General features: G+C 39.8%; 4 protein-coding genes across 5 annotated transcripts; 1 reads left to right on the forward strand and 3 right to left on the reverse strand.

The window, feature by feature from the left end:
• Positions 1-892: 892 nt before the first annotated feature.
• Positions 893-3383, forward strand: LOC121880021 (rhodopsin-like). The gene is made up of 2 exons (XM_042386972.1): positions 893-1008; positions 2157-3383. Exon 2 carries the CDS (start codon positions 2157-2159, stop codon positions 3282-3284), a length of 1128 nt encoding a protein of 375 aa, XP_042242906.1. The 5' UTR covers positions 893-1008; the 3' UTR covers positions 3285-3383.
• A 1098-nt stretch (positions 3384-4481) lies between these two features.
• On the reverse strand, positions 4482-6527 carry LOC121880193 (rhodopsin-like). The gene is made up of 2 exons (XM_042387336.1): positions 6300-6527; positions 4482-5699 (listed from the first exon to the last, which is right to left on the reverse strand). Exon 2 carries the CDS (start codon positions 5697-5699, stop codon positions 4572-4574), a length of 1128 nt encoding a protein of 375 aa, XP_042243270.1. The 5' UTR covers positions 6300-6527; the 3' UTR covers positions 4482-4571.
• Positions 6528-6657: 130 nt separating this feature from the next.
• On the reverse strand, positions 6658-14127 carry LOC121880194 (poly(U)-specific endoribonuclease homolog). Of its 2 annotated transcripts, XM_042387337.1 has the most exons (6): positions 13923-14127; positions 11124-11222; positions 9900-10071; positions 9601-9800; positions 9209-9435; positions 6658-8890 (listed from the first exon to the last, which is right to left on the reverse strand). In XM_042387337.1, exons 1-6 carry the CDS (start codon positions 13966-13968, stop codon positions 8660-8662), a joined length of 975 nt encoding a protein of 324 aa, XP_042243271.1. In that variant the 5' UTR covers positions 13969-14127; the 3' UTR covers positions 6658-8659. The 2 variants fall into 2 exon arrangements, with proteins under 2 accessions (XP_042243271.1, XP_042243272.1); XM_042387338.1 differs by lacking the exon at positions 11124-11222.
• Positions 14128-17550: 3423 nt separating this feature from the next.
• LOC121880150 (poly(U)-specific endoribonuclease-like) lies at positions 17551-21049 on the reverse strand. The gene is made up of 6 exons (XM_042387240.1): positions 20940-21049; positions 20608-20841; positions 20332-20461; positions 18815-19014; positions 18275-18504; positions 17551-17955 (listed from the first exon to the last, which is right to left on the reverse strand). The coding sequence occupies exons 1-6, from the start codon at positions 20974-20976 to the stop codon at positions 17719-17721; spliced, it is 1068 nt and encodes a 355-aa protein (XP_042243174.1). The 5' UTR covers positions 20977-21049; the 3' UTR covers positions 17551-17718.
• Positions 21050-27908: the final 6859 nt, after the last annotated feature.

Here is a 27908-nt window from a genome sequence, read left to right on the forward strand (position 1 = left end):
TAGGTTAGATTGTGTTGGGTTAGATATAGTTAGGTTATGTCAAGATAGTTTTATTTAGACCATAAACCCAACCTAACCTAATCTAACTTAACCCAAAGTAACCCAACCCAGCCCAGCCTAAACTAACCCAGTTCAACCCAAACTAACCCATCTCTGTCCAACCAAACCCAACCCAACCCAACCCTGTCCAACCCAGACTAATCCAACCCATTCCAATCCAACCTAAACTATACCAAATTATTATTTTTTTTGGGTGGTAGGAAAGATATTCTTCCTGAACACACACACACACACACACATACACACACACACACACACACACACACACACACACACACACACACACACACACACACACACACACACACACAGGCTCTTTTATGATAATATGTGTTCTTTATATCTTCTGTCTCTGCTGCTTATTGTATGCATTTCCATCTCCTAATACACCAAGTGCACGGTATTTATTTTGTTTTGTTTTTTATCCTATTTTACTTGTTTAATACAGCTGGAAGCTCTTAGCTTTTTATCAAACCAGAAGCCTACAAAACTGAAAATTTTAAAAGCTTTAGAAAAAATTAATTTATAGCAAAACTTATTTATCCACATTGTAATTATCATAGACTAACCTAAATAGAATTACTTCCTATGAAAATAGAACAATCCATGCTGAATACATTGACAAATAATTATTTTTTTTTATCCAAATGAAAAAAATAATATCGAGGTGTACACCACAAGGATCCCTCAGTAGGCAAACAATGCTGCAGGAATCTAGGTATCATAACCTTGGAGCTACACTGCAAGATACGTAACATGGGAAGAACTTACAAAGCACTTAACCACATCTGTAGACAAGATTCGGTTACTGGTCTTAGCCCCATCATGTGGAAGACGTGAGGGGTACATAAGACCATGCACCCTGGTCAGTCTCCAGCAGACGGCAGCAGCAGCTGTACTCTCGACTAAACGGCACTCGAGTTCTCCCCACTACAACACATCGCCAAGGTGAGTTACTCTTATTAATAGACGGATGTGAACCTCCAATAGTAAGAAAAGGAAATAAATAGCTTTTAAAACGTATAAGGAACATTGAATTATTAAGACAGTATTCTTCCCTTGCAAACTATCTTCATGCTCTTTAGTAACTGAAATGTATCATTCTTTAATTTTATGAGGTTTCATTCTCATTTAAACTCTGTCTTAAGTAACCTTAAATTTAACATCATGTAAGTTATATTTATATTAAATTACGAAAGACTAATAATATACCCAAAGTCGTTAATCGCTCTTGAAGTTGATATATTATTAATAATAATAAATCATAATATTACGTCAAAAATAATTCCCAAATCAAAGACGAATAACTGAAATTAACACAGAGAATTGTATATTTTGGGTTCACTTCATTTACTAATGGTCACTGGCTCGTGCCCAGTTCACTCAGTTCTGAACGAGTATCCTATTTTACATATGAGTCACTGTAATTATTTTGTCCACCGATCAGTGTTTTACCTTTACACATTTCCAAGAGCATAAAATATAAACTTACCACATCATATCAAGCCCAGTTACCACAGACATCCAATAAGCTGTAGAACTCAATAATCATATTATTTCTTTGTTTATTGTGTGTAACGTTCACTAACTATATCTGGCAGCATTTTATGTATTAAAAAATTAATCACATACAGTATCTTGGACGTATAATTTTGGTCTTTGTAATGTACTTGATATATTTAGCTTCTTTAGTCATTTTACTTACTAGTTTCAACACATGTCCTACATTCTTATCATTGTTTTAATTTTTATTTATTTATTCATTTTATCGCCTAAACTTAAGTTACATAATGCAGAAATGGTTTTATGACAATAAAAGTTCTTCACTCATAGTTTTACCAGCGTCTTCGAAAAAAAGAACAAGACGCTAGAATAACCTACAATAATATTCGGCCTTTCTTATGCAATTAGGTTATAATTTTCTGGCTCTGTCATCAACAACGGTAAATTACAAGACATTACTTATTTAAATATCTTTACTCTCCCGCCAGTATTTTTTTTAATTTAGCATATACTGCACACATACACACTATTATTATAATTATTTTATTATTTCTGTTTCATATACGTTAATCATTATTTTTATTTTTTTGTAGATGAGTTATTGGGATAATCCATCCGACTACGCGAGCGGCGGCCCGTCCACCAACCCTTATGGAAACTACACGGTCGTTGACTCGGCTGCCCCGGAAATCCTCCACATGGTGGATCCTCATTGGTACCAGTACCCTCCCATGAACCCCCTCTGGTATGGCCTGCTCGCACTATGGATGTTTGTTATGGGCACCCTGTCTGTCTGCGGCAACAGTATCGTCATCTGGGTCTTCATGACCACTAAGGCCCTCCGTACTCCAGCCAACCTACTCGTCGTCAACTTGGCCATTTCCGATTTCTTCATGATGTTCTGCATGTGCCCACCCTTGCTCATTAATTGCTATTATCAGACATGGGTTTGGGGTGCATTTGCATGCGAAGTTTATGGGTGCATTGGTTCCACTGTTGGCACCTGTTCTATCTTCTGCATGGTCTTCATCACATTGGACCGCTATAATGTCATCGTCAAGGGCGTCTCTGCTACTCCTCTTACCACTAATGGAGCCATGCTGAGAAACCTCTTCAGTTGGGTAACGTCCATTGGCTGGTGCTTGCCACCATTTTTTGGCTTTAATGCTTACGTCCCCGAAGGCAACTTGATTGCTTGCGGCACTGACTATCTCAAAGAGTCACTCCCTTATCACCTGTACCTTTACTTATATTCCGTATGGTGTTACTTCCTTCCTCTCGTTATCATCGTTTATTGCTACACCTACATCGTCGCAGCTGTCTCTGCTCACGAAAGACAGATGCGTGAACAGGCTAAGAAGATGGGTGTCAAGTCTCTCAGGAGTGAAGAAACAAAGAAGACCTCTAATGAGTGCCGTCTGGCCAAGGTTGCTCTGACGACAGTGTCCCTGTGGTTCATCGCGTGGACCCCATACCTTATCATCAACTGGGCTGGCATGATCAACAAGCCTTCTGTGAGTCCTCTCCTAACCATCTGGGGATCCGTCTTCGCTAAGGCTAACGCCGTCTACAACCCCATTGTGTACGCCATCAGCCACCCTAAGTACCGAGCTGCCCTGGAGAAGAAGCTGCCCTGCTTGTCCTGCGCAACGGAAGGTCGTGAGTCTCAGGAAGACACAACTTCCACTGCCACTACGAACGAAAAGTCAGAAAGTGCTTAAGAGACCTTCGGTTTTTCAAACGAACGTTATGATACGATTTATGAATCCTTAATTCTTACAGCTGTATGTACCTTTTAAAATATCCAAGCAATTAAAGAATTAAATTGTTTATTTTACCTTTTGTTAACAATGGTTGAAAATATAACCATATTCAGAGACATATAAACGTGAAATGAATGGAGAGAAATATGTAAATATTATATACAAATACAAGAAACTAAGTAAGTTACATGATGGGGATAAAATAATATGAGTAATGACAACAGGTAAAGAAAATAAGTCTTACTTCTTTCTTTCATCATTAACCGGACACACACACACATGAATTGGGATACCTGGCATTGCCCAAGTTTATTTCTCAAGAAGTAAAATTAACGCGGACGGATGCCTGTGTTCGTCCATGGGCTAAAATTAAGTGCATATGCAAAAGAAAATTATGTCGAATTCTATCTCTGTGTTAAAAACTATGGCTTTCACGGGGGAATCCACTTTTAGGTGGGGTTCAACCCTGCCCCTGCCCCTCCCCCGATTTGGACGCTCGTTAACATTCTCGGGGCTATTTACAAAAACATACTAAATTTCAGCTATCTTAAAACTTGTCTCCTTGGTTTCTTTCCACCACCTATATTTTCATTTGTCTTAAAACCACTAAAAAATCTATTTTTTTTTTATTAAGAGGCTTTCACCTTTTTGGGTGGGAAGCAGATCACTTAGACCAACCTCCAAAATTCCACCTTGGTGACCCTTCCTTGAGACTGGACAAGTGAAGTCAAGAAAGAAAATAAACTACCGGTATAGTTTGTAGTTCTGGGGTTCTTGACACACCTTACCAAATTTCCTCTCTTTATCCTTAAAACTGTAGTTATGCATAGTAAACATCCGCACAAACACACTAGTGTGTGTATATATATATATATATATATATATATATATATATATATATATATATATATATATATATATATATATATATATATATATATTAAGAGTGAGAGAGACAGAGAGATGAATTAAGTCAAAAAGATTTTAATTAAAATTATCTGAACCCCTTCCTATATGCTTATTTTATCATATATGTTTCATGGAATTAATTATTTAGATTATACTTAAAACGTAACCGTAAACTTAGTTGCTTTCCTTTGCTGATGACACAAAAGGCCTGTCATGATTATAAAAATAGGTGAATTAAACGGCATATTTAATGCAAGGATATATTAAAGCGTTACAGGAGAAGGAATCAAGAAATCATGTGTCTTGTGATCAAATTAGTTTGATGACCTGAGATATTTAAGCACTCTCAGATTTCTCGTTGGTGACAGTGGAGGCAGATTCAGAATGGTTATCACGACCTTCAGTAGCGCAGGACAAGAATGGCAGCTTCTTCTCCAGGGCAGCTCGGTACTTGGGATGGCTGATGGCGTAAACGATGGGGTTGTAGACAGCGTTGGCCTTGGCAAATACGGAGCCCCAGATGGAGAAAAGAGGAGTCACGTGGGACTTGTTGATCATGCCAGCGTAGTTGATGATGAGGTAAGGGGTCCAGGCCATGAACCACAGGGACACTGTCATCAGAGCAACCTTAGCCAGACGGCACTCAGCAGAGGTCTTCTGTGCTTCTTCACTCCTGAGAGACTTGACACCCATCTTCTTAGCCTGTTCACGCATCTGGTTTTCATGAGCAGCGACAGCCTTGACGATGAAGGTGTAGCTGTACACGATCACGATGAGAGGAACAAAGTAAACCCACACGGAGTAGATGTAGAGGTAGCTGTGGGAGAAGACATCTTCAGTGAGGTAATCAGTACCACAAGCAGTCATGTTGCCCTCAGGCACGTAGCGGTTCCAGCCGAAGAAGGGAGGCAGGCACCAGGCAAAGGCGAATGTCCAAGTGAAGAAAATCCTGAGCATGGCTCCCTTGGAGTTTAGAGGCTCAGCAGCGACACCCTTGACAATGACATTGTAGCGGTCATATGTGATCCACAGCATGGTCCAGATAGACACACAGCCGAAGAGTGAACCGAAGAAGGCGTACAGTTCACAGAAGGTGGCACTGAGTATCCATGTCTGCCAGTAACAATTGATGACCATGGGTGGGAACATAGTCAGCATCATGAGGAAGTCAGAAACAGCCAGGTTGACGACGAGGAGGTTAGCTGGGCTTCGGAGAGACTTTGTGGCCATGAAGACCCAGATGACGACAAAGTTGCCGAAGACGGACAGAGTGCCCATAACAACCATCCAGAAACCGACCAGGCCGTACCACAGGGGGTTCATGGGAGGGAACTGGTACCAATGAGGATCCACCATATGGAGGATTTCTTTGGGTACAGTGTCGACCACTGTGTAGTTCCCATAAGGGTTGGTGGAGGGAAGGCTGTTGGAGACCATGTTGGCCGGATTGTCCCAGTAAGACATCTAGAAAAAGAGAGAAAAAATATTAAATATATATAGTTGTTGCTATAACTAAATTAAGGGGAAACCAGGAGATGAAGACAAAAATTGTGGATTTGTGAAAAGGAAATGGATTAAATTGGAAAAGATTTCTGTAATGACTGTAATACGAATATGCTACTATTTCTGAAAGATCTAAGAACTGAAGAAAAATTTAGCTTCGGTGAATTGGAAAACTTAGATGCTATTGTTTTAGAGAACTTTGAAAGGGCTGTTGGGCTTATGTACTGAATATCTCGACTTATGTAGATGATTTTGAAAGCATCATAACTTATACAAGGTTTGAAATATTGCAGAATAGATGAATATGATGATTTGAAGAATATTGCACTTGTAATTTTTTATGAAATGAATTCTCGTGTTTGTAAGTAATTTGTCAAATGTCAACGTCAAGATTTCTCATAGTAAGTTATGAAGATGACTTGTGATTTTCCTTCATCAAAAAGAAAATTGTTTCCTCTCTGGGCTATACCAGTCATATTAAAAGATTCGTGAAAAGCAATGTTGTAGTTTTGAAGTAATTTTATCGACCACATTCGAACTTCATTAATAAATGAAACTCACCTTGTCAATGGATTTTAGGGCTGAAGAATTTCTTAAAGAACTACTTCAGACACCTGGAGTTCCTGTGATATGGTTGGTTGGCACTGGCGGACTGCCTGTGACTCCTTCGGTTGTCGCTTCTCTTAAGTACCCCTAGCAGCTTGCCTGTGACGTTCCTTAAATCCGCTAAACGAATAACTCATCTTGATTACGCACGAGAAACCGCTCAAGTACTGTCTTATATTTTCTGTACATCTCAGGGGACAGCTAATTACTACCGGTAACAAAAACGTTATTGTACTCAGAATGCACCTGAGCACACAACACACACAAGTCACCAGCTTCCTTCTCCGCCACAAAGGTAAATTAGACCAAAATATAACGTGCAATGTGAACAGTTGTTTTATTTACTAAGAATTTCAATGATGGTCGATTAATGGAAGAAGTAATCGACCACTACCTGTTGTGACCCCATACAATATTATGTCAAACATAGATCAGGAAGTGATTTGTAACTACTGTATACTTAATAACTTCACATTCTGTTTCGTACAATAACAAAAAATAAAATTCTTAAGTCCTCCTTCTGTACCTTCTTCTATATAGTGTTTTAATGTCTCGGAAATTTCCTTATACATAATATTAAGTATGAATCTGTAGTTCATCAAGAGTGTAATTTACAGTTATTTTGTTAGCTTTATTGTATTTAGTTTGGTTAGCTGTGGGATTTGGCCATCATGTACTGGTATTGTAGAGACTTATTTATATTCTACGACACTAATAATGATACAGGAAAACAATATTTAAGACTTTCCTCACTCAACACAACAGTTCATGGCTCTCTTACCTTGTTTACATAACTGTGACTCACTAATTACTTTATGACTCATTGTTTACATTTACTGACTCACTGATCACACACTATGATTCACTATTCACAGTACTATGACTCAGCCATCGTGACAAAAGACAAACAAATAAGTGTTCTGATGCCTGACATAATAATTATGTGGCTTTACAATAACAAACAGACTTGATAATATAATTTATAAGTACATTTAGTTCTACTGTACATAGTATACATAATTTTATGTATATAAGATTAAGTTTAAATGATAGAATTGGTAGATATTTATCATACACATAAGTATAGTTGAATTGCTATGTCAAAAGATGTCTGTATAAATATGAGTATTTTTGTTTGTTTGTTTACAGTTATCAAAAGTGTTTAACTGTTTGTTATAATCTTCACGTAAAGAAAACAGTAATTATCAACTTAAATACTAATGTCAAGAGTACAATACAAAAGTCACAGATCATAATGGTGTGATTATTTTCATGCTTAAAACCTATTGGCGACTTCATCATGTTTTCATTATTCTTTGTTTATTTTATGAAGAGTTAAGAAATAAAGACTAAGTCAATCATATTCCTGTTTGTGTGTGTGTGAGTGAGTGAGTGAGTGAGTGTGTGGTTCTTAACATTATACATCCTTCTCACGTTAAAGATGAAGGGTACATTCTGAAGCTCAACCGAGAAAACGTGGTGTAGCTACATAAATTATACTGTGGATGAGTGTCGGTTCATCACGTTAGCTTAATATTCACAAATATCATTTTTTTTTTGTGTGTGAAGAAGAAAAATGAAACGAGCGACAGTAGATTATTTTGATCACCTTAAGAATATTTCCCCACATTTTATATCACCTAAAGATTAACCACCCTGGGGGAATGAGGTTAGGGTGGTTAAACTTAAGGTGAAATAAGCTGAAGGGGAGAGTTTTTATTTTCTTTTTATATTATGAGAAGAATCTACAGATATGTAAAACGGAAATGGAAGAGACAATGACAGGAAGCGACTGGCTACCTGTATAACGAGATAATGACTGCATGTTTACGTGGGACTTTCCTAACAGGTGTTCTAGCCCTCGTGTTTGGCAGTGTGACGCGAATCAAGAATGATACTAAAGCTACAGGGGATATAAGTTGAAATTTATTAAAGTTGAATTTTGAAGTTTAAATAAATTAAAGAATAATGACTTAAATACAGAGACCAAGGAGAAATACAGAAATACAGGAGAAAGTTGATAAGAAGTAATAAACGATAGTCGCGTGGAAGGTAATGTTAACACAGCAATGAATTTTGTCAAAGAAATAATGTATTTGGTAATTTATAGGGAAGATGATCAACATTCCCGAGAGGTGGTGTGGTATGGCAGAGTTGTCTGGAGTATATTTTATTAAGGTTGTACACGGAGAATGGATAATACCTTTAAAGACAAGATCAGTTAACAGTTTACTGTATAAAGATTACACCAACAGTATATACACTGTATATACAGTATACGAGTATATATTACCGCCATCCAACAGTCTGGCAGCTTATATGTCTGGATAAGCGCTGCCTATGACGGTCTTACCGCCGAAAGAGGCGGTCCAGGTCTGGATTTTAAACTTTTTGCCGGCCAGCTGGACACTGCATTTAGAGTCTGGTTTTGCCAGGAAGCACAGGGTGTAGAGAGCCATTTCCAGTTCAGGTGTTGTGCCAACGAACAGTGAGCCCACAGGCTTCTGTTCATTCAGCCAGTCGAAGCGTAACTTGATGATCTGACCCTGGCGATGACTTAAAGTGTTAACACAACTCGTTCAGAATACTGTACCAGCTGGCTTTAACTACAGGAACAATATATCAACACACTTACGGTCAAAACAATTAATCAAACTAGCAAAGCTTTTAATGACACGAACTAAAGTTCAAATTGTGTTCAAAGTAAGCAAAATATCTTTTTTAAACCGACAACTAACATTACAGTGCTTTACGAATTTAATCTGGCAAAAATAAATCGAAAAAAATTTCAGAAATATACTTCTAACTTCTCATGAAAACTGATAAAAAGCCTCATGTTGTTTGATGCTGGAAATATCACTTACTTTTCCGTTCAGATCAATAGCCTTCATATAACCTTTGTAATTAAGGTCACCATCCACTTCCTCATGCCTGAAGTTGAGCCAATTGTGAAAACCTGAGACCTTTCCTCCCTTCAGCTCCCCAACAAATACGTGTTCGAAACCAGAGGATCCAGGTTGTCGTCCTCCTCGCTTGTATAATGTGAACCATATATCCTTCAGTGTTGAACGTAATCCACTGGTGATCAACCCTGGAGAATATAACTCATGAATATCCTATATCTATGTTATACCTTAAAGTGCATTGAACATTCTTTTGTGTGTGTGTCATTTCAGACATGTCTCACTTAGAATATTTAAACACATTGAACATATTTCTATTCGTGTGTTTCAGATATTGAATGTTTAAGTTTTACCCTTTTGCTGGAGGAAGGTCTCTAGTCTGGCCATCAGGGGGGCTCTCATGATGGCGTCCAGGAAGCTATTCTCTTCAGATTGTTCTGCAGAAGTCCGATCTTCACGTCTGTTGACCTGAGGTTCATAGTTGTCCAGGAGTTGCTGCATTAATACCACTGTGGGGTTGTTCATTGTGCTTCTGGGTACATTGGCGATCAACCTGTGAGTGATAGTGAAAAATAAATTATCTTTCTCGTCCTATTACAAACATGTTGTTTACAATATTTTAAAGTAGCAGTAATAACATGGCATCTCTTACGGGTTGCTGGCTGAATCTCCATCAGATCTGGATGTAGTCTTCCCCTGGCGGCTGACAGAGGGCTGGACCAACCCGTTGTCTAGCGTCAGTAGCTCTTCCGTCAGCAGCTGTAGCTCACTGTTTGTCACGGAGCTCCTGCTGCTGCTGCCGCCTCTGGAACCGCTGGCTCCTCCTGTGCCAAGTACCACAGTAGCTATCAGTCGTACTCCCTGCTTGCTTCATGGCAGAGTAACTTGTTGTGTTGTTCTTATATAATCTTACTCAAGCTACACTGTTACTAAAATGAATTAGCCTTACATTACTGCAGCGGTTATCAAACAACAGCCTTACTTACTATACGGAGTTGGAAATAAAACAGGATAAAGTTTTTACGACCATAAAAAATAAGAATGGATTGTATTATTTCCCACGATTGTACTGAATATATTTTTAACAATAACCAAAGTAAAACGTTTGTAATTTCTGCGTAGTGAACTCTCTTACAGTTTTCGCTCGGTAATTATTTCTGAAAGACAAAGTAAATACAGACAATGAATCTTTGCTCGCTCCTAGCAGTAAAATTATCATAATGTTTCACGCTAATTCACTAGGCATATACTGTAGTTCCGCGGTACCTGTGAAATGAAGTTGAATCTCGTTCATAAATTAGTTTGATAGATACGATAGTTCTATACATATCCGAATGGTCCGTCTCTAATAAGAATTGTTAAAGGTTCGGTGATTAGTGGCTTAGAATATTGCATTTCTGATTTGGTCTCCGATTGCCACTTGACTGAGAGTCTCCATGAAAAGCACTCAAAAACCTCACTTACCATGAGAGATGAGAAAGTCTACAGTTGTCCATAAGAACAGAGAGTGAGTTCATATCAGTATAGAAGCAACTCGGAGGAAATTAGTCATTCAAGTGTACATATTTTGAGTTACCGGATGGCCGTTCACGAAAGGTCATGCACAGCCTCAAGTTAAAGACGCCATCATTACAGATAATGTCAGAACTCTTGGGATATCCTGCCAGCCAATGTGTGACATCATCATGATCAGACTTCAACAACTGAGGTCTTCAATTACAGACCAACTTGACAGAGGATAGATAAGCAACTCTTCTCCTCTAATAATGACGTCACGAGTTACGTCATCCATGTGGAGCTGATCTGTGATTGGTCGGCCTAGTTACCTGGCGGCAGTTCAGAAATATGTGTGGATGAGCATCACGGAAGAGCGTACCTGCAGGCCTTTCGACGTCGGGAGGAGCCGTGACTGCCTGTATGGTTGCCTCAGTGGGGGTAACTCTGGGTGTGCTCTTCCTCGGACACCCATGAATGCCTGGGGAAGTTCATGACCCACACAACCACCTCAGGTTAATTAACATTCCTTTATGCAACTCGAATTACATCATTATGGTTATGGAAATTTACAACACGATGATGTAACATGAAGATTATCGGTGAAGACATTTTGTTTCAACATGAGAATGATGTATCAGTGCTTGAATAAAGTCTTAAATAAGCGGAACACCTGAAGAATCTCACCACCGTAACACTATTGGGGGGTGAGGTTAGGTTAGCATTAGGGTGGTTAATCTTTCGGTGAATTAAGAATTAGTTTATAATCTATTCATGATGCTTTACATCACATGTCGGGAAACACTCCTTAACACAAATAAAAAGGTGAGAAAATACTTTAAAATTCCAATCTCCTTTATCTAATGATCTTCAAGTACTTATATGCCAATTGTTGTTGAGTGTTCAGGAAGCTTTGACCGCAACTGTACCTCTCATATTGAATCTGTTCAGTAATTTCCATAACCAATGATGTATAGTCCCCTTCACTAGTGCGTTTATAGGACCTCGTCGGGTTTTGTGCAGTGTGGCAGCCCTCTGTTTGTTTACATTAGACAGAAGTAAACTCGCAATAGTAAACATACTATGGAATCAAAGTAAAACAATATTAAAACAAATATCTCAAAGATAATGATTTGTGGAATGTTTATATGAAGAGCCCCTGGAAACGTTCTAGTGAAGGGAACTGTACAGCCACTCAAAAAACTATCTTCTCAAAATTATATTGAGACATTATGACACAACGGACGAAGGATTTTGAAAACCCTACCGGAGACAATAGGAGTCGCAGTGTTCATTCTGAAATTTATCGATCACCTCAAGTCGAGATAGTTTTTTGGAGTGACTGTACTTATTTCTCACCCCACAAACAATCAGATTAATTTAGTATGCAAATAAGCTATACCTGATGTCTTAAACGAGATTATTGACAAAAAACGAATATACTGACATCACAAACGAGTATATTGACATCACAAGCGAGTATGTTGACATCAAAAACGAGTATGTCGACATCACAAACGAGTATATTGACATCACAAACGAGTATATTGACATCACGAACGAATATACTGACATCACAAACGAGTATATTGACATCACAAACGAGTATATTGACATCACAAACGAGTATATTGACATCACAAACGAGTATATTGACATCACAAACGAGTATATTGACATCACAAACGAGTATAATGACATCACAAACGAGTATGTTAACATCGCAAACGAGTATATTGCATCACAAACGAGTACATTGACATCACAAACGAGTATAATGACATCACAAAAGAGTACATTGACATCACAAACGAGTATAATGACATCACAAACGAGTATGTTGACATCACAAAAGAGTATGTTGACATCACAAACAAGTATATATATTGACTTCACAAACGAATGTGTTGACGCTACAAGGGTGTATATTCACAATAGTTCTAACATCACAAACAAGTGTACTGACATCACAAACAAATATGCTAGTTCAAATCACAAATCAAATTACTTATTGACTTGAAAATAATTTCAGACAAAACAAAAACAATAATAATGTGTGTGTGTGTGTGTTGTATGTGTGTATGTGTACGTGTGTATTTATGTGTGTGTGTGTGCATGTGTTGAGTGTGTGTGTTGTGTGTGTGTGTGTGTATGTGTAATAATAATAATAATAATTAACGGTTTATTGAAAGAGCATGGCAGCCAGAAGGCTGAAAATATACAGTTACATATTTGGGGAATGGGTTTCGAATTACAAATAATATACAAGTAACATAAGTGATACAAATAAGATATATAATAACTAGATGGGGAAAAGCTCAAACTACAGTGCATTTCAACATAGTGACAGTGCAAGAAGTAGTATTTAGTGGGAGTGAATACACTGGTTTATTACAAGTTATTGATAATTTTTACAATGGTTGGGACTGGGCTGTTCTTATAGCGATCAGTTCGTGCACGTATGGGCTGGATGCGGTTGTGGTGTCGAACAGCAATTCTCGGGCTAGGGATCTCAGGTGGTAGTAGGAGCCGGTGTATGTGTGTGTGTGTTGTATGTGTGTATGTGAACGTGTATGTTTATGTGTGTGTGTGTGTGTGTGTTGTATGTATGTGTACGTGTGTTTATGTGTGTGTGTGCATGTGTTGTGTGTGTGTTGTATGTGTGTATGTGTACGTGTGTTTATGTGTGTGTGTGTTTGTGTGTGTTGTATGTGTGTGTTTGTGTGTGTGTTGTGTGTGTGCATGTGTTGTATGTGTGCATGTGTTGTATGTGTGTATGTGTACGTGTGTATGTGTGTTGTGTGTGTATGTGTTGTGTGTGTGAGTTGTATGTATGTGTACGTGTGTACTTGTGTGTGTGTGTTGTGTATGTGTGTGTATGTATGTTGTGTATGTGTGTGTTTGTGTATGTTTGTGTGTGTGTTGTGTATGTGTGTGTGTTTTACTGCCATACGTAAACCAGTTAGCAATGGACAAATTAGTTAGCTGCTTGTGTACTGTATTTCATATTAGAGCATTGAGTTAAGGAAATAATTACCCTACCCATTGCCCCTCACTGCCCATTGCCCGCTTCTTGCCCTGCCCAATACCCCATCACTGCCCACCTCTTGCTCTACCCACTATCCATCCGTATTCACCCGATAAGTCAGATGAATGAACCAACAACACCTCAATAACTTACCTGCCACAGCACACAACACTACCAGCCATAACACCTTCCCCTTCATGGTCACTCTCCCTACGGTGTGTTAGTCCAAAGGTATGGTGGGTGTGTGGGTGATGCTAGCGGTAGTCGTTTACTGGAGTGCTGCAGGGCGAGACGTGATGAGCCCTTCACACTGATGCCGGGATCACAACTAACTGAGCTGGGCGGAGTGAGCGAGAGTCGAACCTCTTGTTATGTACGCCCCACTGTGTCAAATACCTCCCACTGTACTCTTGGTGTGTTTATTTCTATTATTATTATTATTACTATTATTATTATATGTATGAAACCCATGATTGTTAAGTACCATATGAAAAAAATACTAATATTCTATGGTATTTTTAATTCGAATGCCATTATGTTCCATGTAGCGGCGTATTAATGCTATTTCAGAATCAAGTTCAATCAGCATCTTAGGACTACTGAATTCAAGAGATTGGACTGTTCTGTGTTGGTGAATTAAGTTCTGTTTCCCCTTGGCACCATCGAAAGTCATAGCGTGTTTATACTCTTAGGAACCACCGATGCCAAGTAAAAGATTTAACCGGGTCTTATCTTTAAAACAAACCACGAAGCTTACGATACAAATCACCAACCTTGCAATACACCTAGAAAGCTTCATAAAATCTTCGTTAATTTAAAGTTCTCGTACAACTTTAGGGACAGCATTAACACTCTTGATAAGAAATTAATCACAATGCGATACTAGCAACTCGGAACAACACAGTTTACACTTACTGTTTTCAGCATTACTCACCTCCAACAGGTGTTGTGAGTCTAGGACAGGTGTTCGTATACCTATTTAACACACTTTGTATCTCAGGTGTTCCCCGTTTATACCTGTGTTGTTGTGATAGAATATTATATAAGTAATCAGTTCAAATATAAATATATATAATTTTGGCAACTTTGACTTGACTGACACATTCTGTCAAGATATCGTATTAACCTTGAACACTTCACCTGTTGATTTTCTTTTACTGTATACCTACTGTACTTTGAATTATTCTCTAAACATTAAAAACACATAACCTAACCTAACCGCATAAGAATCTCTGATTATCATGAGAGTTTATTTAACGTTCGTCTTTCAGTTAAAGTTATGCTTTATTTATCTTGTAGTGTAATGTAAAAAAAAGTCTTTGTCATCATCTTTGTATTCAGTGAAACCTTTATTTAACGGACTATATCGAGAGGAAAGTCCGTTATATCTAGTGTGTGTTAGATTTGAAACCTTCATTTAACCATCTATATAGAGGTGAAAAGTCAGTTATATCGAGAGTCCGTTAGATGTGAAATCCCCCATCTCACTGTTTATATATAGAGAGAAGTGCGTTATATGGAGGTTTCACTGTATGTTCTTTGTAGTCACGACGATGCAGGGAGGAAGACTTATGACGTCATCACAAGACTTTCTGGGAAACAAATAACTTGGGGTCGTATGAAGGTTAGATACCCACGCCTATGTCACGTGATGATTTACCGCATTAAACCTAACTTAACCTAACCTAACCTAACGCATTAAACCTAACTTAACCTAACCTAACCTTAAGTCGGTATGTAAGTCTGTGGGAGAAGGTATTTGCCTCAAGTACTATGTTACCTCAGTAAGCCTAAAACTCCTCCACCCCCTCACCCACCCCCACCCACCCCCTCACCCCCCCCACCCCCCCACCCCGATCATTGGTTGTGTTATTGTTATAAGAACATTTAAAATGGAGGTTCAGCAATGAAGGTTATATCGCCCTTCACTGCCTGTGTTTCCGGGGCTGAGTCATGGTAGATGAATAACACACACACACACACACACACACACACACACACACACACACACACACATTGTATGCATCCATTAAAAAACTGACTTTGGATTTTATCGTTGTCAAGGTTTCCGTAAATTTAATCATATCCTGACTATTTCTCATTTAGACTATTTTTTATAAAGCTTCACTAGGATATACAGTATGTGTAACTACCATCACTAAGACTAAATGTACAGCAAGTTTGTGTGTTAAAGGTTAAAGCCAGGAGGAGAAGGATGACTCTACTTAATACAGGTTCTTTGATGATCTTCCATATGACGTGTGAGGTCTTCCACACATGATGTACAATAAACAAATGTTGATGAAAATATGTTGTTCTAGTGGCCAAAGAATAATTATTATAAGAATTAATCATTAAGTTATGGCCTGCATTTGTTTATATAATAGAAATGTTTTATTTTAATTAGTTTTATCCACGATATTTTATAACAGTAAAAAAATAAACAAAATGTTATGTTATTCCCTGAGGCGAAGTTTTCAGGGCAGTTACGAAGGATCCAAAACATCGAGGTTGTGTGGGAGGGGAAGGGGGGATGTTGCGGACTTGTGGGTGGATGGGGTGATGTACTCATAAAATTGGCCCCAACCTTCTACATTTATCACATTCAACTTCCGGTGTTGGGTCATACCAGTGGTTGTCTCCCTCCGCCTCTCTGTGCCACTCACTGCGTACCACACACACACACACACACACACACACACACACACACACACACACACACACACACACACACACACACACACACACTCCCAGGCATCGACATTTTTATTGTTGTAAAATCTCTTAGGGGTGTAACCAGCAGGGTACAGTAGGGTGCAGCTGTACCTCAGCCTCCTGACTCCTCTCTATTCACAAGAAAAATATTAAGTAGAGATGTAGTTTGTGGAGCGCCGTTTAATTATTACAGATAAAAGATATAATCCCATTAGGGTACATAATGGAACACATACTAAGTGCGTTTTGTTTTTTTAATTTTCTGAACTGATGGTGCTATAGTGTATTAAGTATAGATATTATGGTGTTTTTCTTCAGGTCGAGATTAAAGGGACTCTGTAAACTCAAACTTAAAGGGACTGTAAACTCAAACTTAAAGGGACTGTAAACAAAGCTAAATGGGCGATGCAGACTGTAGTTGCCCTGTAGATAACTTTGATCAGGGATAAATAAAGCTAATGGGTTTAATTTGGTGTATATCCATGTATGACTGTCAACATGATTTATCTGTAATAATTCAAAAATAATAACTTTAATTACCTAACCTAATCTAACTTAACCAGAGGGGAAGGGCACCAGCGATCAATTCAAAACAGACTTATTGATAATTTTCTTTGGCGATCCCGTCACTCGAGTAATAGATAAAAGCTTCAACTAACAGAGGCACCACTAGCAACGATCAACCTCTTCATGCCTGAGATAAATCGAGTACATTTTGGCTGGTGGATGTCGTCATGGTACGTTGAGACACCCCCATAATCCCGGTGGCTGGTTCATCAATCTGTCTCTCCGCATTGTCTTAAAACCATTCTGAAATTATATATCCTCCTTGTGTAGTATATATTTTAAGAGTGCCAAGAACGATAACTAATCATATATGAGCTTGTAATAGGGTATATATATAATGAAGGGATATATCCGTGTATATAACCTAGTCTATGTAATCGACTGTAGACGTCACCTTAGTCATGTACATTTTAATACCAGTAACATATGTCGGCCATTTTGACGCAGTACATATCTCTTAATAAGATAAGAGATGAACTGAAGGTAATGTTTACTCTTATTATAGGTTTATCATTTTATTCTACTCACATTTGATGGTAAACATTAGAGAAGAAACATCTAAAAATTAACCAAATATATAATTTTATAGTAAGTCTCCTGAAATTTGGATTCATACCTTCAGAAAACTGAATTTATACCTTCAGAAAACTGAATTTATATCATAAAATCAAACACCAATATCAGGATAAGCGCTGCCAACGTAGACCTTCCCTTCGTAGGTAATGTCCCACGTCTGGGCATGGTACAGCTTGTTATTCATCTGGACTGGACAGAGACTATTGGGTCTGGCCAGGAAACACACGGTATAAGTAGCCAGCTCCAGCTCAGGGGGTGTCCCAACGAACATGGAGCCGATTTTCTTGGGTTCCGAGTACCAGGTGAAGTGATCCATGAGAACGCCACACTGAGGTTGAGGAGGAGGATATAGGTGTTAAGTTATTTATACTACTTATTTTTTTAATGTCCTTAGTTGTAAGTTGTTCTTATTTATCCTCAGTCCATAGTTCTCAGTCCTTATTTTCCCTCAGTCCTTATTAGTCCTTAGACCTCAGTCCTTAGTTCTCCTCAGTTCTTAGCCATATATTTAACATTAATCTTTCTTTATAATCTAATTTATTTCTATTGCTTGTCAAGTCACACTTCATGAAAGAGCTATATACTGTAATTACCGCAACATAAAACATAAATTTGATAAATTTCCTCGTAATAAAAGATAAATTTACCTTATCATCGATATTAAGGAACCCTGACCAGCCCTCGTAGTTACTGTTGCCTTTCTGTTCTTCTTTATAGAAATTGACCCAGTTGTGGAAGCCAGAGACCTGTCCGTTCTTCAGCTCGCCGACAAAAGAATGTTCGAAACCTGAGGATCCCCGAGGACCTGACTTGGTCCTGGGGTACATGGTGAACCAAATCTCATCCAGTTTGTCCCTGAGACTACCTGTGAGGAGCTCTGTAATGTATAGGCAGCAGGTGAAGTGAGTATTGCCATGCACTACATTGATATAATTCCTATAGTATTGTACTGTTTATGTTTTCCATACTTACTGCCACTGGGGGTAAAAAAACTAAGACATTTACTTGATTTGTTTTGGAAAGTGTAATCAGTATTTCAATCCATTACTAAACCTCAGGCAACACCAGTTGCTCTACTGATGCGATTCAACTGGATGTCGCTCTTCATAGTTATCAACGTGATATCCCTAACCTCCAGACTCTCACAAGGGAAGAAGAATAAACAGGAAAGTTAACAAAAAACTCACTTTTATCTTGGAGGAAATTCTGAACCAGCTGCATGATCTGGGTACTTATCATAGCGTCCAGGAAATCATCTTTTTCGGCGATTTCAACTTCATCTTCATCTTCTGCGACTTTAACATCGGGAACATAATTATCCTGTAGCTGCCGCAGGAGACTGATGGTAGGACCGTTCAGGGCAGCGTCTGGTACCGAAGTGAACAGCCTGCAGGAGATCCACCACTTGTATCATCTTTTATTTGTATTTTACCTTTTTAAATCACATACCAAGAACCACCCATGTAGCAGTAGTGGAACGGACCCAATGCATCATGGATAAAATATTAAAAACAAAAAAGGAAATTATAGAAGCTCTTTGTAAATGTGACCAGCTTCGGGCACCTCAACATACCATGAAGAACACGTGTTGGGGGATATTTCTCATCGTTTGGGAATATTGAGGCAAAGGAAAGAGATTAACAGACTACAGACAGCAGGTACACAGACGACATGGGATTGACAGAATACAGACAGCAGACAAACAGATAACATGGGATTGACAGAATACAGACAGCAGACAAACAGATAACATGGGATTGACAGAATACAGACAGCAGACAAACAGATAACATGGGGTTGACAGAATACAGACAGCAGACAAACAGATAACATGGGGTTGACAGAATACAGACAGCAGACAAACAGATAACATGGGATTGACAGAATACAGACAGCAGACAAACAGATAACATGGGGTTGACAGAATACAGACAGCAGACAAACAGATAACATGGGGTTGACAGAATACAGACAGCAGACAAACAGATAACATGGGGTTGACAGAATATAGACAGCAGACAAACAGATAACATGGGGTTGACAGAATACAGACAACAGACAAACAGATAACATGGGGTTGACAGAATACAGACAGCAGACAAACAGATAACATGGGATTGACAGAATACAGACAGCAGACAAACAGATAACATGGGGTTGACAGAATACAGACAACAGACACACAGACCATATCACCATGAGGTTGACTTTACCCTCTATTCTACAGCAAACGAAGAATAAAAACCCAGGAACTTAGGAACATACAGTCACTCAAAAAAAACTATCGATACAAAATTGTGTTGATTAAATATAACACAACTGACGAAACATTTTGACAACCCTACTGAGACAACAGGAGTCACAGTGTTCATTGTGATATTCATCGATCACCTCAAGTAGAGATAGTTTTTTGGAGTGACTGTAAATAAGAGGAGTTTGTGCCTTACATTTATATACCTGCAATTAGGAAGAGAAATATAGAGAGGAAAAGAGGTAGGGGGGAATAGAGGGAAGGAAATGAGGTACGGAGGAATAGAGGAAAGGAAAGGAGGTAAGGAGGAACATTAAAGGAAAAGCTAAATTACACTTTCATGTCAAATTGACCAATAGTATATTCCTTTAACTTATTGTACTCTATTCCCATTGGTCACAAAACAAACAGAGCCGCTTCTCTTACTCAATACAAGAAAGTTACGGTACTTACGGCCCCGGGGCAAGGTCACCTGAATCACCTTTACCCTGGAGGTCAATGGTCAGAAGGTCACCCACAGCGTCCTCCATGGCAGCGTACATCTCTTCCGTGAGTGCCCGTAGCTCCGCGTCCGTCACACCGCCTGTCAGAGATTCAAATATACCTCTCTCTCAGTGAAGCCTCGTGAATTTATAATGTTCATAAAAAAAGCAAATAACAACAAATAAGGTAGGAATAGTTTAATTAAGTAACACTGGCGCCAGGCAAGTAAAACATTCCATTACTCACCACCACACTCATCGTCGTAGTCGGGACAGCAGTTGTTATGGGAGTTACACTGATTGTTACACTGGCAGGGCTTGGGTTTTAAGAAGGCCTCGTCACAACGGTCCATACACGACATACATATTTCCTCGTAGTCGCTACAGCAATCATTGAATTTCGTGCAGTCGGAGTTGCATTCACAGGATTGGGTTGGATCATTGTCACCGCACCGACCATTACACGACTGTCCATAGCCCCCTGTAACACACCACATGCACGAAGCATCGAATTTAGTCTAGAATGATAGAAAGATGTTCAACTCACTGTATCCAGATGACCAGGCGGTTCTAACTTACCAGCGGCTGCGAGAAGGAGCAAAAAAGTCAACTTCATGATTGCAGGCAGAGTTCCTAAGATCTGGTGGGTTTATGATAACACACCGCCTATACCTTGTACTTATCTACCTGCCTGGGTTGTTTTTATCTCTTCAAGACTTTTCCCACAATGTGTGCTCCTTCACATCCCTCTTTACCTTGAGTGACTTTGGAATCATGCAGCACACTCCGCCTTTTACGATTCTTAGAAATATCCCGTTCCGTTCCCTTCCTTACCCTAAACCTTCCCTTCCCTACCTTACCCTTCTTTTTCTTCCCCTTCCCTCCCCTTCCTTACCCTACCATTCCCTTACCCCTTTCTTTTCTTTCCCTTCCATACTCTCCCCTTTCCTCCCATTCCCTTCCCATCCCATCCCCTTATATCCCTTCCCTTCCCTCCTATCCCCTTCACGTCCTATCCTTTTATATCCCTTCCCTTCCCTCCTATCCCCTTATATCCATTCCCTTCCCCTCCCTCCTATCCCCCCTTCCCTTCCCATCCCTTCTATCCCATCCCCTTATAGCCTTTCCCTTCCCGCCTATCTCCTTCCCATCCGTTTCCCCCAACCATCACAAGCGCCAACGGAAAGGTCAACATCATCATCAAGTATGATTAAAAAGAATGATAAGGCCTTCTGTGTGTGTCTGTGTGTGACGGATACATCCCATGACTCACTCCAACTAGTAAGTAAAATAACATGAGAATTTATTTTGTGTTGTAATTTCACGTTAACTCATTTTGTGTGTGTGATAGTAACCTAGCTTTAAAGAGACGTGTTGAGATTTTAATGAAACTTGACGTGAAGAAAAAATTTGCCAGGCACTAATGATGATAAGAATGGTGGCGATGGAAACCCCGGCCATAAAAAAGGTAAACTACTGATAATAGATAAGAATCAGTCGTTGTATCTCGGTCACGACAGATGACCTTAAATCACCTGTCTCGACTCACGGCTCTTACGTAACCCGCTACTGGTCGTTACTTTACTTTGGCAGTTGAGATGTTTTAACCCATGGAGCCAACGCCGACATACAGACACACAGAGTGGAGCCAACACCGACATACAGACACACAGAGTGGAGCCAACACCGACATGCAGACACACAGAGTGGAGCCAACACCGACATACAGACACACAGAGTGGAGCCAACACCGACAGCACAGACACACTGGGTGACTAACACCGACATACAGACACACAGGTGAAGCCAACACCGACATACGAACACACACAGGTGAAGCCGCACCGACATTGCGGGCACACAGAGTGGGAGCGCTTACCGACATACCAGACACACAGAGTGAAGCCAACACCGACATACAGACACACAGAGTGGAGCCAACACCGACATACAGACACACAGAGTGAAGCCAACACCGACATACAGACACACAGAGTGGAGCCAACACCGACATACAGACACACAGAGTGAAGCCAACACCGACATGCAGACACACAGAGTGGAGCCAACACCGACATGCAGACACACAGAGTGAAGCCAACACCGACATACAGACACACAGAGTGGAGCCAACACCGACATACAATATGTGAGTGTGTGTGTATGAGTATGTGTGTGTGTGTAATAATAATTAACGGTTTATTGAAAAAGTTCTGCAGCCCGAAGGCTGAAAATATACATTGGACATAAATGACTTATTACATACATTGGTGGTTTAACAAAAGCCTTCATTAGAGAAAGGTGAAGGAACATACAGTGAACATACAGATTAATGTTTACACACGTAGATCATGTGAGCTGAGGTGTTGAACAGCAGACATGTAGTGTAGTAACTCCCTCACAGATGGTGAGGGGCCTGATGTGGTGTAGTAATTCCCTCACAGATGGCGTTATGAGGGGCATCACATGGCGTAGTAATTCCCTCACAGATGGCGTTATGAGGGGCATCACATGGCGTAGTAATTCCCTCACAGATGGTGTTATGAGGGGCCTGATGTGGTATAGTAATTCCCTCACAGATGGCGTTATGAGGGGCATCACGTGGAGTACTAGTTCCCTCACAGGTGGTGTTGTGAGGGGCTTGACGTGGTGTAGTAATTCCCTCACAGATGGTGAGGGGCCTGATGTGGTGTAGTAATTCCCTCACAGATGGTGTTATGAGGGGCATCACATGGCGTAGTAATTCCCTCACAGATGGTGTTATGAGGGGCCACGTGGTATAGTAATTCCCTCACAGATAAGAACATAAGAAAATAAGGAGTCTGCAATAGGCAGTTGGCCTGTGCATGGCAGCTCTGTCGAGTTACTACCACCAGTGGCGGCTCGTGCATAGGGCTGCAGAGCTGCAGTCCCCCAGACACTCACTGCCAGGCGTATGATTCCTTTAGAGAGACAGCTGAATAATACACTACCAACAAATATATCATTTTATATGTTATTTAATTATTTTCAATACGTTGCTAAGTGAATTTTCATTAAAATCAGACCAAAATTTAAGTTACTTTCATAGTTGCTGTCAATGCTGTACGATTCATGTCTGTTATTAATTGGCGCCGCCGCCGCACTTGAAGCAGCTCAGTCTCGTACAACGTGTGGACGGTGTGGTTAAATCGTGCTTTCTTTAATTACCCTTTGACGATGGAAAATCGAGTGAAGTATTTGCAAAACATCAACTTTTCCCAGAAATAAAGGATTTTAATGAAATAGTAATAAACAATTTTGCTACATCGAAGAGCAGACACGCCGACTTTATTTTCAATTAATACTGGTCCATCACCACCAACACTACTACCATGCCCTGGGAATTCGTGGACATCAACTACAACTCATACCTGAGGTAGGTCAAATTTGTGTATCCTACTGTTGTGTGAGGCTTGCAGTCCCTCCATTTTATTTTTCACGAGCCGCCACTGAATCTATCTAGCCTCCTTTTGAAACTTTCCAGAGTTCCCGCACTTACTACAAAGTTGCTAAGCTTGTTCCACTCGTCCACCACCCTATTTGTGAACCAGTTTCTTCCTATCTCCCTCCTAAACCTAAACTTATCCAACTTGAATCCGTTGCTCCGAGTCCTATCCTGCTCGGATATTATAAGAACTTTTATCTATATCCCCTTTATTGATTCCTTTCACCCACTTAAATACTTCTATCATATCTCACCGCACTCTTCGTCTTTCTAGGGAAGCAAGTTAAGTTTCTTTAACCTATCCTGATATGGAAGGTTTCTAAGTCCCGGAATCATTTTTGTCATTCTTCGCTGCACCGACTAGTGAATTTATATCCATTCTATAATAGGGGCACCAGAACTGAACCGCATAATCGAGGTGCGGCCTGACTAGCGCAAGATATAGTTGCAATAAGACCTCTGCACTCTTGTTACTTACACTTCTAGATATAAAATCCAATACTCTGTTTGCCTTATTTCGAACATTAACGCACTGTTTTCTAGGCCGTAGGTCCGGGCTTACAAGTACCCCTAGGTCTCTTTCACAAGTCGACTTCTCTAGGTTGATGTTGTTCAGGCTGTATACATTATAAGTATTTGTTCTTCCAATATTAAGTACGCTGCACTTGCTGGTGTTGAATTTCATTTGCCATTTTTCAGACCACCCCTGCAGTTTATTTAGATCCTCCTGTAATGCATTTGCATCCTGCCCTGAATTAATTTGCCGCCCTATTTTGGTGTCATCCGCAAACTTGCTTATGTCACTGCTGATCCCAGTATCTAAATCGTTTATGTAGATTATGAACAAGAGTGGGCCTAGTACTGACCCCTGGGGAACCCCACTGGTTACACGGCACTCAGATTTAACACCATCTACGCTGACCCTCTGCGTTCTATCGGTGAGCCATGATTTTATCCAATTTAAAACTTTCCCCTCGATACCATGAGCCTTAATTTTTCTCAGAAGCCTCTGATGCGGTACTCTGTCAAATGCTTTGCTAAAGTCTAAGTAAATAACATCGTAATTTTCGTCATTATCTACTACCTCGAAGACTTTCCTAAAAAACGTTAGCAGATTTGTTAGACAAGATTTTCCCTTTGTAAACCCATGTTGAGAGTCGTAGATTAATTTGCTTTTCTCTAGATGCGATCGGATGCTATCTGCTATAATTGATTCAAGAAATTTCCCCACTACTGACGTCAAACTGATCGGCCGGTAATTTGACGCTGATGCTCTGTCTCCCTTTTTAAATATGGGTACTACATTCGCCTGTTTCCACAACTCTGGCACAACTCCAGTGTCTAATGATTTTGTAAATAAATTTACGAGGGGTCCGCTAATCTGTTCCCTACACTCTTTTAAGACTCGAGGAAAAATTTCATCCGGCCCTGGGGATTTTGTGTTCTTTAGTTTATTTATCTTCTTAAGAACATCCTCTTTTCTGATGGTGATATCTTTAATTTCTCTTCTTCCTTTCCCTTAAATATCAGTTCCACCTCCGGAATTTCATCGCAAATTTCTTCTGTGAAAACTGATAAGAAGTAGCTGTTCAATGCTTTGCTCATGTCTTCACTGCCATTTATCAATTCTCCCCTCCCTGAAAATGATGGTGTATGAGGGGCCTGATGTGGTGTAGTAATTCCCTCACAGATGGTGTTATGAGGGGCATCACATGGCGTAGTAATTCCCTCACAGATGGTGTTATGAGGGGCATCACGTGGTGTAGTAATTCCCTCACAGATGGTGTTATGAGGAACTTCACATGATGCTGTAGCAACTCATTCACTATGTGGTGTCGTAGCATCTTGGGAACACCACGTGGTCAGTTGTCACAGGACTTCACTCACTCAAGTGGGTGAGGTGTGGTCCCAGGCTTCTCTATCGTGGAGTCTCAGGGGAATTATCACTGGGTACCTGGGACCTCACTGTGTGAAGGTTAGCTTGGGTAAGATTCAACTGCCGAGTTGTTTTTCACTGACTTAAGCACTGTTCACCACTATTCAACACTGGTTCCATTCCTTTCCCAAATGAAATAGTAACTTCTGGTGAGAACTTGTTGATATTCCGGTGGGGAGGAGGGTTCAGGGGAGGGAGTTGGTATGGGCCAACATAACAGTTGACGTGGCTGCTGCTGAGCAGCGCCAGGTGCGTCTGACCCATCTTGACCCGTCGGTGTGTATGAGTATGTGAGTGTGTGTATGAGTATGTGTGTGTATGAGTATGTGAGTTTGTGTGCATGAGTATGTGAACGTGTGTATGAGTATGTGTGTGTGTGTGTGTATGAGTATGTGAGTGTGTGTGTGTGTGTGTGTCGGGGAGGGTGAAGTGATGTGTGTTGAACAGTATTTCGTGTTTGTAAATAATGTAAGTTTAAGAGTGTGCACGTGTGTATGTATATTCGTAGCTATTTGTGTATGTGTTTTTTTACAGGTGCTTATGAGGTAGTGTATGTGTGTGTATGTCATATCCGTGTGGTGGGAAACAAGTGTCACTAGGTCACTTAGGTGAGTAATACAACCCCCCCCCCCTTCCCCTAATACTCCACACACTTGCTGCTGCCTGTAACACCTGTTTGAGACACCTGCACCGTACCTGTCCGTTCACCAGGGCCGGATTCAAGAGTGGGCTAAGTGGGCAGCTGCCCAGGGGCCTCCACATATTACAATATTTTATTTATTTGTTTATTCATTTGGATTATTTTTATTTTCATTCTTTAAAATTCATGTTTATCTATTCCATCACGTAAAACTATTTTCAGCAAGAAGCGTGATAGAAATTAGGCTAGCTACTCCTTGAAATTCATGAATACCTGGTTTTCCTATGAACCGTATATTTTTAATTAATGCTATTGTTTGTGTTGCTAATAATATATTTAGAATTCCACAAACATATATTGATTAAAAATGAACTACATGGAATAACGAAATTGAGATTAAAAAAAAAAAAAATTTCATTATCACTTCCATTACGAATGCCATCAGGGCGCTGTGTTTGTTGACAGTCGGTTGGAGGGGTTTGGGTCGTGTAGTATCTACACATTGGTTGTCATGTGTCTGTCGATTAAAGAGGAGACTTGCGTCGCCCATGATTCGTGAACTTCCCACGAGTAGACAAACTTGTCTTGCAGATGTAAAATGAGAGAGAGAATTGTCATGTGTGCTTGTTGAGTGAAGTCGTCGCTGCTGTGTTCAAATTTCAAAATTTTCCCGGGGGGCTTACAGCGCCCCCCGAAACTCCCAGATGTTTAGGCTCGCTTCACTCGCCACCCCACCCTCTTGGGTAGTTATAATGAGGGGGGCCTCCACAAAGAGGCTGCCCATGGGCCTCCACAGGTCTAAATCCGGCACTGTTCACCACCTTGATATCTAACTCTAATCCATGCAATCTGATTTATCATTAATACCTGGATTATAGGTGTTATTTTCGGTTTCAAACATGTCTCATTGTTTTGTTTGTATGTTTCATTGTATTATTCTTTGTGGAGTGATTCCGTACATATATGTCTCTGTTAGCTCATGTTATACACTGATAGTTGCACTTTCTTTTCTGTGTTATAATTGTATCAACTTTATTGATGTTAGCTTACGTTTGTGACAGTATTTTTTTTTTTTTTTTAAGGAGATTAGCCCACCCGGGCACAGGTCACTGACCCACATCGGGGCCTGGGGGGCAAAAATTTAATAATAATAATAATAATAATAATAATAATAATACTTGTACAGTAATTCATAGTAAATAAAATTTATAATAAAAAGTAAAATAAAATAATAATAACAATAACAACACTGTAATAATGATAATAAAAAAAATCAATAGTGAGAAACGCTATAAGTACAGTATGATGTGTTGTCAATTGTAAGAGAAACAATTGAAACCCTGCAATTGTGTGTAAATGAGGCAGAAAGTCAGATCAGCAACCTGGGACTTGGTCACAATATTCGTGATGCCATATGGCAGCAGGGTCTACCATTAGACAATACATTATGCTTCCAATATCTTCCCAGGCGGTAGTACCCCCCTGTTTGGTAGCTGTCTGCTACCT

Source organism: Homarus americanus, unplaced genomic scaffold (genome assembly GCF_018991925.1).
Source record: "Homarus americanus isolate GMGI-L3 unplaced genomic scaffold, GMGI_Hamer_2.0 scaffold30108, whole genome shotgun sequence".
NCBI classification, from domain to species: domain Eukaryota; kingdom Metazoa; phylum Arthropoda; class Malacostraca; order Decapoda; family Nephropidae; genus Homarus; species Homarus americanus.